This window comes from Diplotaxodon limnothrissa, linkage group LG3, assembly GCF_057381915.1.
Source record: "Diplotaxodon limnothrissa isolate DT_005_m linkage group LG3, D_limnothrissa_male_GT1.1, whole genome shotgun sequence".
NCBI lineage: Eukaryota > Metazoa > Chordata > Actinopteri > Cichliformes > Cichlidae > Diplotaxodon > Diplotaxodon limnothrissa.
Window position 1 is genome coordinate 31,585,147 of NC_140598.1, and position 19,371 is coordinate 31,604,517.

The 19,371-nt window shown below is 42.0% G+C and overlaps 1 protein-coding gene across 1 annotated transcript; it reads left to right on the forward strand.

Moving 5' to 3' along the window:
- The first annotated feature begins 449 nt into the window (after window positions 1–449).
- Window positions 450–18,734, forward strand: LOC146635378 (uncharacterized). Its single transcript, XM_085346880.1, has 5 exons — window positions 450–632; window positions 6,119–6,803; window positions 8,086–8,247; window positions 10,100–10,304; window positions 10,729–18,734. Exons 2-5 carry the CDS (start codon window positions 6,659–6,661, stop codon window positions 12,779–12,781), a joined length of 2,565 nt encoding a protein of 854 aa, XP_085203006.1. The 5' UTR covers window positions 450–632; window positions 6,119–6,658; the 3' UTR covers window positions 12,782–18,734.
- The last annotated feature ends 637 nt before the right edge of the window (window positions 18,735–19,371 follow it).

Genomic DNA, 19,371 nt, shown 5'->3' on the forward strand with positions numbered 1-19,371 from the left:
AAAAATAACCCATCGATCACTTGTTGCGAGTTGTTGTCGTTGTTTTTTTTTAACAAGAATATAATTTAAACATGAACAAGAAGTATAGGCTCTATATCAGAGCCCTGTGGAACTCCATGGCTTGTACAAATTCACCCCTCATTCCTGTTTTCGTTTTTCCCAATGCTCTCTGTTTAATGGTGCATGCAAGAAAACCCATATTTGAGTGTAAAATCCATCAGGTCAGACTTTCAGAGACTTGTCATAGATGTGTATGTAAAGTGGTAAAAAACAAAGTTTTCGTGATTAGTTGACTGGTTTGCATTTTGTGGCACAGTTATGAAAATACACATTAGTTCTGTTGCACTTTTTAAAAGAGGTATTTACTTTGAAAGGAACAGTGGTGACAGGGCGGAGGTGTGTGGTCTCGCGCTGTGCATGCTTGACGTTCTGCTGGCGCTGATGGCGGCGGGGCTGGCGGAGGGTCGCACTGAGAAGGGAGCGCGAGGAGGCGGGGGACCAGAGAGACTGAGAGAGGAGGCCCCGGCGTACCCAGCACCGACACCGCGGCAGACAAACAGGAATCACACCGACTGCAGAAGCAGCCAGTCCCGCAGACTGACCCAGTGGAGGACGGGCGGACGGACGGAGCGGTAGGGCTGTTTTTGTTTATGAGCTACCGGGGGGTTTTACCGTTAACGGCAGCTGAGGTCTACAGACTGCCTGGGTCTGAGTAAAACCTGCGTTCAGTCAGCGGCTCCAGGCTTCTGCGGCCATAAATAACGTGTACGTGTTTACTACTGACGTCTCTCTGTATGGACACATATGGCCTTTATGTGTGCGCGCGTGTTGCCTTCACTGACCATCAGCCATCATGTTTACCAGGCTGCAAAGAATGTGTGAGTGCGTGTGCGCGCGCGTGTTTGTAGTACTGCAGAATGCAGCTAGAACTTGGCCCAGTAAAGAAAGTCCTGTACAGACCACCAGCTTTTCCTGTGAACTCTGCAGCACTGTGTTTGTCCACTTGTCCATCTGTCAGTGTGGGGACCACTGAGTTTTAGGGAGTGAGGACATCTATACGTACTGAGGACATTTTGGTTTTTACCTTTCTACAGGGCTTTTTTGAGGGTTTAAGTTTATTCCACACACAAAAAAAGAATCACTGTTAATGTTTGCATTATGAATTCCTCCTTTGCTTGCTGAAGAAAAACAAGTATGATCGCATTTTAGGAACTCTCAGTCAGATGTCACGTCCTTCTTAAAATAAGAGAAATCAATGAGTTATAGCAATGCAGTTATAAATGGGGAAATTAGATGCATAAACCAATGCAGAGTTGGATGTCTGATTTACTTTTGAATTAAGCAGTTTTCAACACTTCTGTGCTTTGGCTTTGTTTATCTTTTCTGCCATCTTGTTTATAGATGGTAGTCAAGAATGTGGTAATGATATTCGGCTGGTGTATTTGTGTATAATAGAAACATGAAAATTAACTTCATTTTAAAGACATAACTGTTTGATACAGAGTACAATGTGATCAGGCTACAACCAGCTGCTGCTGAATAATCTGTTATTATTGCAGAGTCTTGACCTTATATATAAAGTGCCTTCAGGTGACTGTTGTTGTGATATGGTGATATGTTTGCTCTGTAATATAGTGTTACAATAAAACGCCAAAAACAAAACAAATTTCACAATCAAATCTCTTTTAAAAAGGTTATTTTTTTCAGTTTACTTCTCCGCCAGCTGGAGCATTAGACACGACTGAGAACCTGAAACTAAAGATTGTTTTACGTACACAGATCACAGATTAATTTTCTTCTTATTGATTAATCAATAAACGGGTCTATACTGAAATGAGTTAGAAGCAGCGCAGTGTCTCTCACTCATCGGACGGTACAGAGGGGAATGTGAATCTTGCCAGAAATTTTTAGCTAAACATTTATTTTACATGCAAAAAAGGAAAAGCGTCCTCAAAAACTGAGCCACGAGTAAGAGAGACATCGGGATGTCGCTAATTTCATTTTCCTTAACTACACCAGTGAAAACAGACTTCCTGCAGACGTGAAAAAAATCTCTTTCAGTTTTAAGGATTTACAAGCTCAGATAAACAAACCATGTGATGTGATTGTGCTGTCATTCCTTATTACATTTTATTTAACAAAAATAAAGCTAAAATGAAGACGCAGTGTGTGAGAATCTAAGCCCACCCCATGATTTCATAGTTTGCAGCCAAAGGTGGTTCTGATGTCCTGTATGACTTTATCAGCTCCTCACGTCGCCTCTTCTTGACAGCATTGTTTCAGCACTCTTTAGGACTAATGGCAGCTTTCCACTTTGCTGTCTAGACTTTGACTGGGCCACTGCAGCACACTGGTTATTATGTTTTTCAGTTGTTGTGTTGTAGATTTGCTGGTGTTATTGGGATCGTTGTCCAGTTGCGTGAATTAAGATGGCCTCACATTTGACTCCAGAATACTTTGTTATATAGGTCACTGTTTCCCAACCTTTTGGAGCCACAGCACATATTTCACATCAGAAAAATCACATGGCACACCACCTAAACAAAAATGTCACAAAAACCATATTGATAATTATCCCCGCACACTAGGGCTGCCACAAACAATTATTTTGATAGTCGACTAGTCACCGATTATTTTTGCGATTAGTCGACTAATCAGATCATCATCCATTGGACGTAAAACGTACAGCTTATTGCACCAGCATGCATCTGCTCTTATATAACTATCATTAGCTTACAGCTTTAAGTGTTTAATGTATGTGCTAACTAAAAATAAAGACAAGATGATAGTTTATTAAATTTTAATGAAATTCGCAGATTGTCTCAGTGGAGTTTAATAAACTCAGCCGTCTGCTTCTCGCTCGCTAAAATATAACAGGACATCGGAGTATATTCTCGACCATCTCACACTTCTGTTTAATCAGATTTCTGTTTGACGTTTATTCTATAACTTTAATCTCAGCCAAACCGATTTACTCAGGAACAAGTAAAACACTGAAAAAATCCAAATAATAACATTTTTAAGTTACCTAAGTGACTTATATATCATGTTTAACTTGAGTAGTGAAAGACGGCGGTGGTTTTAAAAACGATTTGCCGGGAGTCCGGTGTTCTCACGGGCTCTAGTGAGCCTTGAACCCCGGCTCGCTATCGAGCTGGTGGGTAACAGACGTTTCCGAAAACGTTGGAGCGCTTTTGAAAATATGTGGTGTCTTGATAAACTGAGCAGATATTTGAAGTTTACACAGCTACATTCTCGCCTGAAAATATGCTAAACGTTTATTTTGTGACCCAGAAAGAATAATAAGAGTAATATTAAAACTAACTAGCTGCCGCCATTGTTGTAAACTGAGCTGGGCCGTGCTATGAATTCTGGGATAGGTTGGGCCACAAAGAATACACCCAACCCATCCTTCAAATCTGGGGAAATGAAGGGCGCATTTGTCGGCTGCATTTGTCGAAGTCTTCGAATTTGGACAGTCTTCGTCGTGTCGCTGTAACGTAATAGGCCTACAAATGCGGCTACAGGAGGATGTGGTTCCTGAATTTGGACACAGCTACGATACCAGACACTGCTTCTTCTTCTTCAGGGTTTAACGGCAGCTGGCATCCTTGTACATGCAGTGCTGCCATCTTCTGTTTCAGTCCGTTATTACACGCTTAAATCCTACTACTTATTTCTGCGTCTTTTGGGATCTTACAAAGCTTCAAATGACGCGTCGACTATTAAATTAGTCGTCGACCGTGACTAGTCGACTAATTGGGCAGCCCTACGGCACACCAGGTATAGCTGAGTTGGCTCGGCTTGTCCCCAGTATACATTTTTTGCTTTTTTTTCTGACCAGTACTCATGCTAGGGCCTTCATCTGGGTCAGAATTTTCTCCAGGACCCAGGTCAGATAGACTACTTTTTCTTTTCAAATACTTATCTATTGCTATTACGAGCTGCATCATCTCACTTGCAGCATGACTATTATGTCATTCCTTCTTCATCTTCTTCTGTTTTACTGGCAGATGGCAACTTGTTTAATTAGAGCAGGTAGTTGCACTGCCCTCTAGTGGAAGAGAATGCAATTGTTCTGCCTGTTACTCATGCCGATCACTAAGGCTACGTTCACACTGCAGGTGAAAGTGCATCAAATCCGACCTTTTTTGACACTATGCGACCCATATCCGATCATGGTATGACAGTGTGAACAGCACAAATCAGATTTTTTCAAATCCGATCTGGGTCACTTTCGTATGTGGTACTGAATCTGATACATGTCTGATGTTTTACAAAGCGACTGCTGTTTGAATGGTCATGTCGCATTAAATCCATCTTTTACGTCACTGACACAAGACAGACGCCAATTATCAGCGCCAAAGAAGACAAACCTCTGCACGGAAGTAGCAGCCACTGCATCAAACAAGGCCATTGTTAAAGCACGGGCTCTCTTTTTTCTCAGTGTCTTTCTTTCTCTAATTAATTTGTCAAAATTCTGTCGGTTACGACTGCTCACAAATTGATAGACTGCTACAACAACACCTACTAGCTCTGTAGCCGCCATATTTACTTCTGTAAACAGAGCGTGTTGTGTGTGACGTCTTCTTTTGTGCATGCGGGCCGCTTTGAGGGTTCACACTAGAGGGCGTTTGTTGTCACATTTTATTTGTAGTGTGAACAACCAGACCAAAAAAATCGGATCGAAAAATCGGAATTGAGCATTAAGACCTGCAGTGTGAACGTAGCCTTAGAGTACCAATCAGGTGAAACCGGATAATCTTCCACGGCACACCTATATGCCACGGTACAGTGGTTGGAAAACACTGACATAGAAGAGTTCATGGTTTGCTCAATGACTGCACCGTGCCCAGGTCCTGGGCTGCAAAACAAGCCCTAATCATCACCTATCCTCCACTATGCTGACAGTTGGTATGAAGCAGTATTCGTGCTGATGTGCTGTGTTTGGTTTTCTACGTTATGGCCAAACGTCTCTGCTTTGGTCTGATCTGTCCAAAGGACTTTGTTCTAGAAGTCTTGAAAAATAGATTTTTTCAGAAGCAAACCTAAGCCGTGCTGTTGTGTGCTTTTTAGAGAGAGTAGGCTTTTTCCTGGCACACCTGTTCAGTCTTTTTCTGATTGTGCTGTCATGAACTTTAATGTTTAACATGCTAACTGAGGCCTGACGAGTCTGAGATGTTGCTCTGATTTTGTGGTGAATTAGCTGTGATGTCCACTCATGGAAAGATTGTCAGCTGCCTTCAGTGTTTTCCATTTCAGAAAATGATGTGGAATGATGGACTTCAGATTGTTTGGAAATATCCTCATAACCCTTCCCATTTGATATCAACAGTTGCTGCTCTAAGATTGTTGCTGATATCTTTACTCCTCGACATTGTGTTAACACACATCTGAATGCTGCAGACCAGCAAACCACCAGAACGCCTGCTTTCAGAGAGGTGCTCACGCTTCCTGATGATGACTTTAATCAAGTGCATTTGATTATCAGCAGCTGGCTGCTGCTTAGCCTCTGAATTCCTGTAAGGGTGTACTTTTTTCATGCACTGCTTCTGCATTACTGCTAGAGTTACGTTAAACAAACAATGAAACCGTGTAATAAGCTGTGAGCCGTTGTTCATCTTAGGATGTATTTAAATAGTTTTAAGACCTAAGAACTGGAAGATTTTTATATGCTCAGATTCATAAAAAATTAGAATAAGAATGAAGATGTACTTTCTTTTTACCATGACTGCAAACATCAGCAGTTTATTTTAATTGCTACTCATTAACGTTACTCTCATGTCTCAGTGCCACTTTTACTTTCTCACCTGAAGTTTTTTTAAATGTTGATCCTCTGTCCCTGTGTGTGAGCCCGTCCATCAGAGTTGGGTGGGACTCTGGCGGTGAATTATGCCAGCAACGGTTCTCACAAGGACACAAGTGCAAACACGGGTGTGTGTGTGTGTGACATGGACAGAGTGGCAGCTTTGTGTCACTTGTGCTTTGACTCGCTGCGGCAATGAATATCAAACAGGCCTGTAGTAGTGTGTGTGTGTGTGTGAGAGAGAGAGACACCCTGTCTTGTTTCTTATCAATTAACTATTGTTTTCTTCTTGTTTTTTTCCTCTCTCTCCAGTTCAGAGCCTCCTACTGGCTGTCATCCTGTCTCCTCCCCAGCGCTCTCTTGCAGCTGCAGTACTAACAGGATTTAGTAGCTGTCACATGAGGGTGGTGTAGGTGCTGCTGTTCTGTAGCCTTTAAATCGTGCATGAGTGGTGCTAACGGATGAGGAAGCCCCTCTCTGCCCCGTCGGTCTCTCTTTGGATGCAGAAGTTCCCGCCTGGTTTCTGGTCCTTCTTGGTGATAAGCTCAGTAATTTGCTATCACAGAGGCGTCGCTGAAACTGCCTGAATCTATCATTTTAGGTGTTTCACCTGCGCTGAAAATGTAGATTAGCTTAATTTTGAAGCTATTTGGATTTACTGACTGACCAGAATTTAAGAATAACAGGCTATCTGCTCCTGAAGTAAAGTTTGGCTACAAAACAGATTACATGAAAAAATGTAGCTGGATTTGCAACCGGGATCACACGTTTTAGCAGCTAACGCCTAGTTAGCGGCTTGCGGCGAGCAGGCAGCGGTGGCTCGGGGCTAAGTGTGCATGAAGCAGGGGTGCTATGGAGTACCACTCCGGTGGCAGCCAGCCCCTGCTGGGCAGACCGCGGTACTGCCCGGGTGCCAGCGTTAACGGAGGATACCTGTGTGAGACAGGACACTGCTGCGGAGAGACCGGCTGCTGCACCTACTACTACGAACTCTGGTGTAAGTTCATTTATTAAGGCTCAGTGTAATGTAGCGGTGACTTAAGGTGCTGTCTCAGCATCATTTTGCACTCCTAATTGGGTCTGTCACTCTTATACATGCATGTATGCAGCTGTAGGAGTGCTTGTACTGAATAATAATAAAGGAAGCCTGCTTTACTTGCTGCTGCTTTACAGTTAGCTGATTTTTATTTATTTATTTAACAGAAAAAGAATATCAAACCACTAACAACCGCTTAATGGGCTGACTTGAATTTTTTATAGAAAAGTATGAGTGAATTATCTCTTTCAAAACAAGGCTGTTATAATATTAGCATTTAGGAAAACAAGTTAATTATGTTTTTGTTCATTTTTTTTATCATAACTTCATTCTTCTGGATGCAAACTAGATAGCTTTTGTGTGATTTCCAACCTTTGATAACATTTTTCTGCTGCTCGTCCAGGTAACAGGACCTGACCAAATCCCCCAGCTCTTGTCCCAGTTGGACATAACCAACATAGCCGAACTCACCAATGAGGCATCACATGATCAGATGCCTGAACTTCTCATGGCTCCTTTAAATGTAAAGAAGTAGAAACCCCTAGTCCCTCCCAGATGGCTGATTTCCTAAAGCTTCAATTTTGCTTCCTGTCCTCGACTCAGTTTATGTACATGCGAATCTGAATGTGAATTTAATCACTAGATGGCGAGAGTGAGGGTCAACCTTTTTTTTTGTGACCACACAGACGCGTCTGCATGCGCTCCAGCACGTCAGCACCTACTCCTCAACTTAGATGTGCCACTTCCCATTAAAGCCATGTTACACTCCAGAGCAAACCGCCCCACAGTTTACTGGAGGTCAACGCATGATAAACCCAGCACAGCAGCAGAGAGGTCCTCCACATCTCTGCTGTTGGCTGCGCCTAAAAAAACCAGAAGATTTGGTGACAAATGGCGCCCTTGATGGTGTTCAACACCCACCAATAATGAGACTTATGTGACAGGGTGGTGGTCCGAGCTCTCACTGTACAAGAACCCACAAAACAGTTTCCTCATGTTTCACTTTTCCCAGAATATTTGAATCTCTCTGCCAAGCTCCTGTAGACTCTAAGCATTTACTGCACTTTGTAAATTACTCTCATACATTTTCAGATGAACAACAATGCTTTGCATCACGTCATGTCATCGTTGGTTTATTTGGTTCTGTATATAAGGACTTATTCTTGTATGTGACTAAACATTTAAAGTCAATGAAGATTTTCATATGATCACAGTGAAATCTGTGTGTGTGTGATGTGTTCAGGGTTCTGGCTGCTGTGGACCGTCCTCATCCTGTTCAGCTGCTGCTGTGCGTACCGACACCGTCGAGCCAAACTCAGAGTCCAGCAGCAGCAGAGACAGAGAGAGATCAGCCTGCTGGCCTACCATGGAGCCAACTCCTACCCCTCCTCTATGCTGGACCTCAGTAAGAAACCTGAATCTGTGTTTTCTGGATGCTTTCAGTGGCTATTTGAAAAATGAGGTGTTTAGATTAGGCTTGTTTTTTTTCTATCCGTACCTCATCACAGCAGGGCTAAAGCGAGAACCAGCCACAACAAGACTCGTCAAAACTGGACAGAAGGTTAAAGATAAGATGCTCCAAACTTCATCTTTTTCTGGCTGATTGGAGAAAAAAAAGGCTTCGTTCTGAAGCTCCGAGCACTGTTACAAAACAACAGAGGCTGGAAAACCATAGGTTTCTGGTTTTCTAGGACCTTTCGGATCTCTGTCTGTATGAGAGCTGCCTCTAAACTCCACTCACAGCATCAAGACAATGAAGCCTGTTCTTGTTTGTGACTGATGCTCGGCTGTCAAGTCAAGTGACGTGCCGCTTTTGTAATCTGTGGCTGTGACGACTCAGTGGAAATTTACAGTGTGGAGGCCTTAAAGAATGATTCCTGTGAAGACGTTTACCCTCTTTTCTTCTTTTTCTTCTCTTTTCTTTTAAACGTTGGAATAATTTTTTGCATGACTTAAAAATATTCACTGGGCGCTACATATCAGCTCATTTTAATGCATATTAGGCTTCAGCTGTGTACAGTCTATGTACTTTTGCTTCTTTATATGTTTAAAAAGGTTTTCAGCACATTTCTTCAAGTGTTGCAGAGAAAAATTTAAGTTGCAGTAGATCTTCATGTGATGCATCTCTTCCACACATCCCATTCTTGGTCTGTGTCTGCAAAATAGCACAAATGAATGGTTAATTTACTGAAGTCTTATTATGCAGTCAGTCATTTTCCAATATGCTGAAGTAGAAGCAGGGGTCACTCAAGCTAGGAGATGTTGGATCATGCTAACGCTGTGCTAATCGAGTTAAAGTGGCATCACAATTGAACCACTTCTTGTTTGTTTGATTTTTATGAATTTGCCTTATGCAGTTGCACCCTTTTGCGGTTCGTCACAGCAGATCATCTTCCTCCATTTCATCCTGTCCCCTAGCATCCTCCTCTGCTACACCCACCCCATGCAGTGGGTTTGCATGATCAAAGAATTCTAAGTGTCTTGCTACTTCCAGATAAATCACACTGTCTTCATCACTTGTTCTGTCTACAGCTGGCAGAAAAAGCTCCATTAGCATATATCTTGCCTGCATAATGAGTTACATAGACCAAAGGTTTTCAGCAACTTTGTGCTAAAATGCACTCCAAAGAGAAGTGCATCTGTAAATGCATCAGGTTTTGTTTGTAGAGCCTCGGCATCAAGCTGCCCACTTGTCATTATTGTAATTCAGATCAAGGCTACGTCATATAAATCACAGATGCTTGCTGGACCACAACACCTCGATCGTTTTTTAAACTCGGGTATGGACTTTTTTGGGGTAGATCACCCAGGCGTAATTTATAATTACCCATGAGGGGATAAAAGCCGCTTTGGGAGTCCAGCGTAAAAAATCTAATTTGTGGAGCTACTCGCTGTAGCGCCCCCCTTGGCAGGGGGGTATTGTTTATTTATTTGGAAAACCATGATATCTTGCATGTCTAGGAATACAAATGAATTCACATTCTATAGAAAAAATATTGCTAAATAGGACAAGATTTTCGAATCTTGGTTTCCACCTTTTGACATGGCTGCAGGAGAGAGCACTTTTGTTGAGTTGGGCTTTTATTAAGTTCAGTTTAACAAAGTTACCACTATCAACCTGCTGAGGGACTGCTTAAAAAAAGCAATCCCACTGCCCTCTAGGTGCATTACATCAAAACAAATGTAGAAAAAAACAAAAGAAAAGGGCCACTGACCAGTGTCTTTGTGCTAACCTTCCTTCCCTCTTCTGCTTGTAGGTTTCTTGGCATCCCTGAAGTTGCCTTCCTATGAGGAGGTGGCAGCTCAGCCCTCGACTCCTCCTCCTCCTTACAGCTCCGTCTTCACCACCCCTCGATACCCTCAACCTCCACGCACCGCCGACCCCCATCTGCTCACACAACACGGTCCCTTGCTGCACCGGCCGCACAGCGATGGGCCGTCCTCCCTCAGCTCAGACAACAGGTAAGAGTTTTTCTAATGGTACAGGAAGTACAAGTGGTGATACTACTATAACTACTACCGCAACAGCAAAAGTAGCAGTAATTACTGATTTGGAACCAGGCGCTTTTCCTACCTCAGCTCAAGTGTAACGTCAAGTGTCACTGGTATTAGTGGTACTATCACAAATAATAGCTACTCCCAGTATTTTTGCTACCGCTATTATTTATTTAAACTACTGATAATACCGTCTTGATGCACGTTCAATCCAGGTAAGAAAATCCCAGAAGGTTCATTTTGTTCATCAACGTAGCATTTTCAGTACTGATAATACCATTCAAACAATTTTTCTGTCACTGATTACTGTGTTTACCTTATGAGTTGGATTTTTGCAGCTTTAGTATATAATATTCAGGTGTTATTCAATATCTGTAAATCTTTCCTGTAGCTCCAGCTGTTCCTGTGATTCCTGCTGCCCCTCCTCTCCGTGTAGCTCCTCCCTGTCGGCACCCATTACATATGAGACTGACACTAGCCATGCCTCCACACCCAGCGAAGCCACGCCTCTCACCCTTGATGTCACCATGGAGACCATCTCTGCAGCTGCAACCTACTTGAATTCAAACGAGACGCAGGTTGCTTCTGAGAGGATGGTCCTTGACGTTGCTGACGTAAGCGGTGCTGGAGCTCATACAGCAGTTGCCACAAACTCATCGGTTTCCAACCAGACTGTTACTGTGGCGGTTGTTACCAGGGCAGCCTCCCCTCAGCCTCCACCCTCACCTGGTTTTCAGCTCACCCTCCCAGTCGGGACTACATCTCCCATAAAGCAGCAGCTTGACATAGCACCATGTACCCCAATAGTCAGCACCTGTAGCTCAAGTACACTCCCTAGTCCAAATGTTGTTGACACAGCACTCCCCTCCATCCAAATAATACAAAGCCCAGCAATGGACACCAATACTGTCCAAAACGATACCCCAAAGATTCCCTTAATGTCAAGGCTTCCTACCCCAACTGCTTCTGACTCTTCTATAACCATAAAATCACTGGAAACACTAAATTTAACAAGGACTTTTGATACAGTCAGTTCTCCTAATAGCCCAGCCTCAGTTCCATCACCAGATGCTGGAAGAACTTTGTCTCCAATAGCAAGCTCTGTTTCTGGTTGCCTAACTCCTGACCCAACTCTTGTACCAATTCCATCACCTACAAAGCTTACCCAGTCTCCAGTCCAAGAACCTACAAAGCTTACCCAGTCTCCAGTCCAAGAACATACAAAGTTTACACAAGGTCAGGAACCACAATCACTATTTCTAAAGCTTACACAACCTCCAGATTTGGTAACTTCAGATCATATCCTGCTTCCAAATCCACAGCCTAAAGCTGGGGTAGTTGCAGATTCACCAGTTAATAGCCTTCTGTCTCCAAGGCATGCAAATCTTGCCCTAGTCACAGATGCAGCACCAACTTTACCCATCCTAACTCAGTGCCAGAACCTAGAACTATCACCTGGATCAGGTTTAGTCGAGGGTCATCCCAGCCCTGGGTCACACTTATCCCAGCATTTAGGGTCTATTGCTGTTTCAACATCTTGCCTGGATTCAACTGCAGAAACAGATCATTCAGGTCATTCTCTGGTCCCGCCTCGATTGTCTGAGTTTGACCATATTCCTCCATTGCCTTCAAATGCCCAGGCGTGTTTTAGTTCTGGTTCTTGTTCTGGATTTGAATTGCGCCCTGGGGCTGGTTCTGAGTCTGAGCCTCTGTCCACCCCTACACCACTTCTCACTTTCTCAGAACAAGTGTCCACTGCTTCCCCCTGCCCAGCTATAACCATAGAGTCTGAATCTTCTTATGCTACTTGTCAGTCACCCCTTGCGACTCTCTCCCCATCCTCACCCCCATCCCTTTCTACTTCTCCTCCTCCTCCCCTAACTCTTCAAGCCCTTTCTTCCACCTCCCTTCCTGCTCCAGCCTTACTTCTGGACCCCCTTACTGCTTTCCACCAGTCTGACAAAGGTGGATCTTCCTCTGGCCACGCATCCTCCCTCTCACCATCACCTCGTGCTACTCAGTCTCCACCAAAACAGACTCTGTTTTCCCCCTGCGTGGATGTCTTTGAGCCAGGACCACCCAGTTGGGAGAATGAGGACGAGGACCAGGAGGAGAAGGACAATGACGAAGACGACGATGAGGACATGGGAGCTGATGAGAGCCAGTATAGACACCGGCGACTCACAGGTGACTCTGGGATCGAGGTGTGCAGGTGTCGAGTAGAGGAGGAGGATGAAGAGGAGGAGGAGGAAGGTGGCAGGAGAGGAAATGGAGGGGAGAGAGATAAAAGAAATAGTGACTCTGATCTCCATGACAGTGTGGACTGCCCTGCAAGGGGTCAGGTGACCACAGAGGAAGGACTTACACTGTGTACTCCGACCGCCACCACAACACCAACATCTGAGGACAGCGGCGAAGTCGTCATTGTCATGGAGACAGTGTGACTGACATAAGTAGGGTCATTTGCCATCCAGACAGGGGTTCCAGACAACAAGAACTGATCGATAGTGTTTACCCTTAAATCTTTCTGTAACTGGAAAGGCTTTAGTTAAATGTGATTTTGACTGAGGATAAAATAGGTCCCGTTAATAGGCATGCACAATTTTTAGATGGCTGACTTGAGAGTTTCTTAAAATGAGTTGGAATCATAAAGAGTCCTTGTGCCAACTTTTGACATATCCAGGTACAAGAGCGGTTTTCACTCAAATACCATGCAATGTTGGAGAAGTTTTAGGACTACCACACTGCAGAGCTGTTGTCAGCTAGGTGGGCCCCATCTCCCTAATTTTATCTCATTTAGATGGTGCTGCAAAAGCGGCCTCTAAAATTTCTACCCATCCATTATTACTTCATTTTGGACAGTTGCCTATTTATGAAGAAAATCTATATCTCTAACAAAGATTATGGAGCATTATCTGAAGCACCCAATCGTAAAGGATCTGCACATCCATTAAGTGGCGTTCACAGTTACAGGAAAGTCTTTGTAAAGTGGGAACTAAACCCTAAAATCTAATCTGTGGTATTGAACAATAGGTTTTTTTAGCTTTTGAAAGTTGTTCTCCTGAGCTTTGGCATCCAGGGCAAAAGAAAAACTGACACAAAACTTGAAACTAGCAAAAATATAGTTTTCTTTATTCAAAACATTAGGGTTACAGTTAGAGTTAACCTTAACTCTGATTGTAGGATCGTCTTGAGGTTGACGTTTTCAGTTCCAACGTGATTTTAACTCATGTACATTGGAGGCTTTCACAACAGATGGAGTAATTTGTTAGCCAGCAACAAAAATTGTAAACACAAAGTAATTGATGACATTATTAGTTTCCATTAAACAAATAACCATCTCAGTCATGGTTTGGTTGTGACAGCAGATGGACATGCCATTAAATATCTACAAAACATATGCTGCATGCAGTCATCAAACACTTGATGATAATTGCTAATAATTTTGGTTTCTACTTCAAGTTCATTTTTCTAACCATGTTTGCACAGCAAGTTGCATGAAGGCAAACAGTCAGGGATTGGATTTGTGTAATTTTACTTGCAAAACCACAAAATCATTAGCTTTTAGGCTTTTGCTAGCCTAAGTTTTGGTGCATTTGTAGACCAATGACTCATGGGCAGAAGTAGTCTTGATACAGACTTTTGTTGGCTACACCAGAAACCTTAAAAAGTGGTTGTTTCCCCCAAATTCAGCAGACTAGCAGATTAATGCTGTTTTAGTGATGCAGAGGATTTAAATGCTCAGAGAGAAACTCAGCCGATCCGATGACTGTCACAATTCGTCATTAATACTGAATTAAGACTGCACAGATTGTCGCTGTAGATTGCATCACACCCCTCACAGAAATTATGTTGTCCACGGTTAATAAAAAAAAATAAGGAACTTTAAATAGTTAGACATGTAGCCAGAGATGCCTCGCTCGTCTTGGGGGATGACGTAGGTTTGGCAATGTGCTGGGGACAAATTGGCTGGTTTGGAATTGAAGAGAGGCTGATGTAGGCGGATGATTCACGCTGACTGACAGCAGGAAAGCTGATTCATTCATTAAGGGGACGTTTTTGATGAAAAAGTCTGTCAGAAGGGTAGAATTAGGTGGGTCGCTTTTTTTATTTTTCATTTACTTTTTTCTGTTGATGTTTTTTTTTTCCTGCGATCCTGATTGTGTGTAGAAGATTTTCGGGGTGGACAGGATCGGCAGGCTTCCTGTGCGTCAGCCATTCAACAGAGAAAAGCTCTTACATAAATAAACGCAAACAATGGGTACGTTTAGAGAGAAACAAAGCGCCAAACACAGCAGAGACAAAACACGTCATGGTTCCCGTCTTGCCTTCTTTGCCTCTTTCACTGAGTTTGAGGTCAGATGATACAATACATCTAAACAGTAGCATCTTGCTTTACGCTTCATGCACCTCTTATTCATAGACAACTCTCCTTTGTCCTGGTAAAATGGGATCAAGTAAATGTATTCCAATCAACGTTTTGCCAGTAAGTCAAGATATTTTAAGGCCTTAGAAATGATGCCCCACAATCTGGCTAGAACTGTGATTTATTTTTTTGGCAGCGGTTGGTACCAATTAATGTTTCGTACACTCTTCACATAATAAACATGTCAATATTGATATTTTGTGACAAAAAGACTTGAAGGTAGAGTATATTTTGTCAGTGACACAGAATAATGTTTGTATAGTAATGGCTAATGTGTTTAAAGTCACCTTAGAGTGTGAAATTAGTGAAAAGCAATATTTTTCAGCAAGAGTCTGTGTGTAAATAGCCAGAGAGAGAGCTGCAGAATAACCACCTCTGAAAGGCTTCATAGTAAGAATGCATCATCATTGATTGTAAAATCTGTAAGGTTTGGATTTCTACTGTGGTTCAAGCAAATTCTGCCTACCTTTGTCTGTGTTTTCTTTTCTTTTTCACCTGACAGCAGTAGAATAATTGTGCAGTTTTAAGGACACAAGTAATTTCCAACGCGCTTGATGGAAGTGCGCCATCACACATTTGTGAGACTCTGTGTGTCGGTGTATAACATCAAGTCGAATGCATACAATTCAAAAATGTATACTGTCACTTTGTTATCTTGTGTTGTAGCATTGTAGCGCATGGATTCTTAAAACTGAACTGGTTGGAGCACAAAGGGTGAGATGCCTTCATATCTGCTCCCACAAAGTGCACTTGTTTTTGCAGCCTGTTAATGTTAGCTGCGTTTGAAAGTTTTCACAGACGTGTGTTAAATTTGCAGTGTGTTGGAAAGTGTGTTGACTCCAATAAGAGAAATAGTGCACAGTGGTGTTATTGGATCGTACTGGCAGGTGAATGCTTAAACCAGAACTCTTAAAGGTTGGAATGTTTAACTGTTGCCTAAAAAAAGCAAAGACATGAGAATGGTCAGGTCCCCATGGTGCAGGGTTCACCTGGTGATATCCTTAAATCCTGTGTCCATGCTGCATTACAACATGTATTTCACGTACTTCATGTACAACTTTCTTGGCAGAGGTGTCCATACGGATACCTCTCACAATATACGACGCTGTCATGGACAGAAGCAGTGTCCCACCATACAAAGGACATGACGAAGCAGACTGTTTTGGTAGCCAACGTACAAAAGACTGGATTAATACTTGGATCAGTGTGCATATATCTGGTTTTGAACCTGGACTTATGTGAGTCTGAACGGATTCATCTTATGGATTGAGATCAAAGAGTTTGCCGTGGCTGACGGACCTCCAGAAAGTTCAAGGATGACAACAAGCCGTTGATGTTGTGGTAAATGTTGTTACTGGTGGTGTTTGTTTTTTTTGTTTTGTTTATTAATTTTGGTTTGTTTTGAAGTTTTTTGTATACCTGAACTAATAAGGTTATATATATCTCCATGGTTAATGAGTGCTATTTCTACTTGACAACTGTTACTACTTAGCATTAGCTAGAGCTGTTCTCGCTCTGTGTGTGTGTATGTGTGTGTGTGTGTTTGTGTGGACTTTTGACCAGAATGACTGGGGAAATGTTGCCTGAAATCTGTCTGCAAGCCCGGGTTCCCAAAGCTGTGGAGCTCTTTAATCTGCCTTACAATTCCTTAGTCACACAAGCCAAGAGACCACTTGGCGAACCTTGGCAAGGTCCAGTCAGTATGTAAAAATATGCATTCCCAACCAGATGTGGAGTATTTGTTGGAGGTAACTCATTGAAATTGATCACAAACAGCAACAGAAATCTCCTTGTGATGTCTTTGATTGTTAGCAGATTGCAGCAGTTTCCTGTAGTTTATACTGAAGATGCAGACTTGTCTGCAAACAGTTGCAAACTACTCACTGGTGGTTCTGAAGGTCTGAAGAGTGCAACATGGGGCTGAAATAGAAACCATTGATACCATCTTGTTTGAAAGGGCATAACTTTTACTTTGGAGGGAAACAATCTTATTAAACTTTATGTTGCACTTTTCATTTTCGAAGCCACTCAGTGATAAGTGTTTGCAGATAATTCTGCATCACGCAACCACTGCAATCTCCTAGCAACCAAAGCAAAGGCAAGAAGGTTTTAGACTCAACATCATCTCTATCTTGTGACTTATTTTACCAAGCAGCATCAAGCAGCCACCTGGCAACCGTTTGGGGAATACACATTTTTCCCTGGTAACTAGTGGTTACCAGAAGTCACTTGCCATTGTTAAGCCACTTGCAACCAGTTGGGAAATGCTAAATATTTCCTTGCAACCAGGAGTTGCCAGTCAGTGTCAAAGAGTCTCTAGAGCTGTGTGATTGTGACTTTAGAGCTGTGACATGTAGACCATCAAGAGTTTTTACTGAAGCTCTTGGAAGCCAACATGGTAACTGTCTCCTTTGGCGTTTTGGGGATAAAATCTTCGACCCATTGTACCCAGTCTCCTTGAATGTGAGGCTAATTTTAGAACTGAATAACTTTTGGAAACCCCAGTCTCTGTCTTTTTGTTAGAGTTAAACCGGGACTTATCATTTTCATCAGATGTTAACAAGTGTTCTCTTGCACTGAAGAGTTTTACATTTACTAGCACGTTGACAGGTTTTGCATCGACAGGTCACATGTTTGTAGTGTCACAATATGTTATTTTAAACTTTTTGCTCAAACAGAGTCAAAAAGTATCCATGTAAAAGCATTTAAGTTCCTGTTTTTCTCTGACTCCATACATTTGAGGTAGTGTAACCATTAAAGGGAACTGATCACCTACCTAGCCCATTGGCTAACCACTGAAATGGTTTTTTTCTTAGACCATTTTATAAAAGTATACCATAGTTGCTGTAATCTTACTCTGTGGTTCCTTATCTTAAAGGCCATACCATCTTGTTATTTTAGCTCATCTGGCCAAAGGATCGTTGAACTTTGACCATGTTGAGGCATCTGCCTTCTCTTAATAGTTCACAAGAATCTCTACTCTTCCTGAAGTATTTGCGAAGTTTTAGTGGAACTTGCACAAAATGATCAACTAATGTGTCTTCACCTAAACTGTACTTAAGGTCAAGATCAGTTTGTTATTTTCAAGTTAATAAGCAGTGAATTGTGATGGATTGTAAGCCAGATGACCTATTGCGTCATTGACATTCTGGCTGAAGTCAGAAGAGACCAGGTTTATTTAACTTCTGGAGAAAGACGCATGCTTGTTTGATGATTACGTGAAGATTGTGGGCGAATGTTACAAGCTAAATTCTGTATTCTCATCATAACTTCTCATCAGAGTTGCTAATGGTGGGGGCTATAAATGGAAGTCCATCCTGAGATCCAGGAGCAGGAGCTATTTGGAGGCAATGAATCATGTTTTAATTTTTGGGGTGACCTGTTCTCTTTATGTAAAACTGCCTACATTGATGCTAACAAAAGACTAAATTTGGAACTAAAGTCTGATGACCAAATGTTTGGTCATGGTCATGGTACAGTCAGTATTTGGTCATGCAGAGTCTGTACCCTGTTATTATTATCTTACCCTGTGAAACAAACACAGATCTTAACATGACTAGAGTCCGTTTAGATTTTTGAATAACCAAATTTCTCTCTTTTTGGCTCTTTGATCAATTTTCACTTTTTGGACGATGCAACTGTAAGCAGCTTCACCTGTGGTGTATAGCAAAATTATTTAATTTTCTGAAAGTGTTGTTGTTCCTTCTATTGTAGGGATCCATCCCTCTGTCTAAAGGATGCTATGCTCTTCTAGTAATCTCTTCCGTCCTTCCTGTATGCATGAGGTTTGTCGGCGATGTCGAAAGAAGCACCGAAGAGATTAGTTGTTAAAACCCATTAATATTACAATGGCAACGGAGCTAATTAGTAGTAATACTAAATTAATAGCTAGCGTGTATGTATGAGTGTATGTGTGTGTGATCCAACTAAACCAGCCTGTTCTAAAAGTGTGTGAAAATATACTGAATAAACTGTCAAATCTAAAAAAAAAAAAACTGTCTTTCTGCTCTTTCTAGTAGAACAACATTTCATCCATATAGGACAGAAAATGAAGAAGTGCTACAACCACACTGAAGATTAGTCATCATTTATTCATTTGAAATAATAATAATGACAGACTGTATTTTGTAACAATTACAGATGATGATTGAACAAGTAATAAAATTATCACATAGTCGTTAATACTAAAGTTTAAAAAAAGTAGTGAAAATTTGAAGGTATTAGCAGCTTGAAGCTGTAGGGAAGGTTCCACCATTACACTAACATTTCTAAGGATTTACAGTGTTCTTGTACATTTTTTGTCTGTTATTTAAAGAAGAAATCAGTACCTGGTTTCATAGTGTGGTGGTAAACTTTGATTCCAGCTGGGGACATAAGTTTGCTTGTCGTGTCAGGAAGGGAATTCAGCATAAAACTACCAAGTCAAACAATTTCTTGTCAATCTTCTCAGGGCATTTTCATACCTGTAGTTTACAAACTCATTATATTAGATGATATTTCAGGATGAACTGTAGTCTGTGTCTGTAGTGCTCTGCTGCACACCAGATTGCAGACCATGGCTGGCTACGGGCCGTCTAACTCAAAACTGCAGCATAGACCTAGTACTTG

Bases quoted from the DNA above. Each gene is read 5' to 3' on its own strand.
- LOC146635378 (XM_085346880.1), top strand. From the start codon at position 6,659: ATGGAGTACCACTCCGGTGGCAGCCAGCCCCTGCTGGGCAGACCGCGG. The intron at 8,248-10,099 runs GTAAGAAACCTG...TTCTGCTTGTAG, and splicing joins CTCCTCTATGCTGGACCTCA to GTTTCTTGGCATCCCTGAAG. The intron at 10,305-10,728 runs GTAAGAGTTTTT...TCTTTCCTGTAG, and splicing joins TCCCTCAGCTCAGACAACAG to CTCCAGCTGTTCCTGTGATT.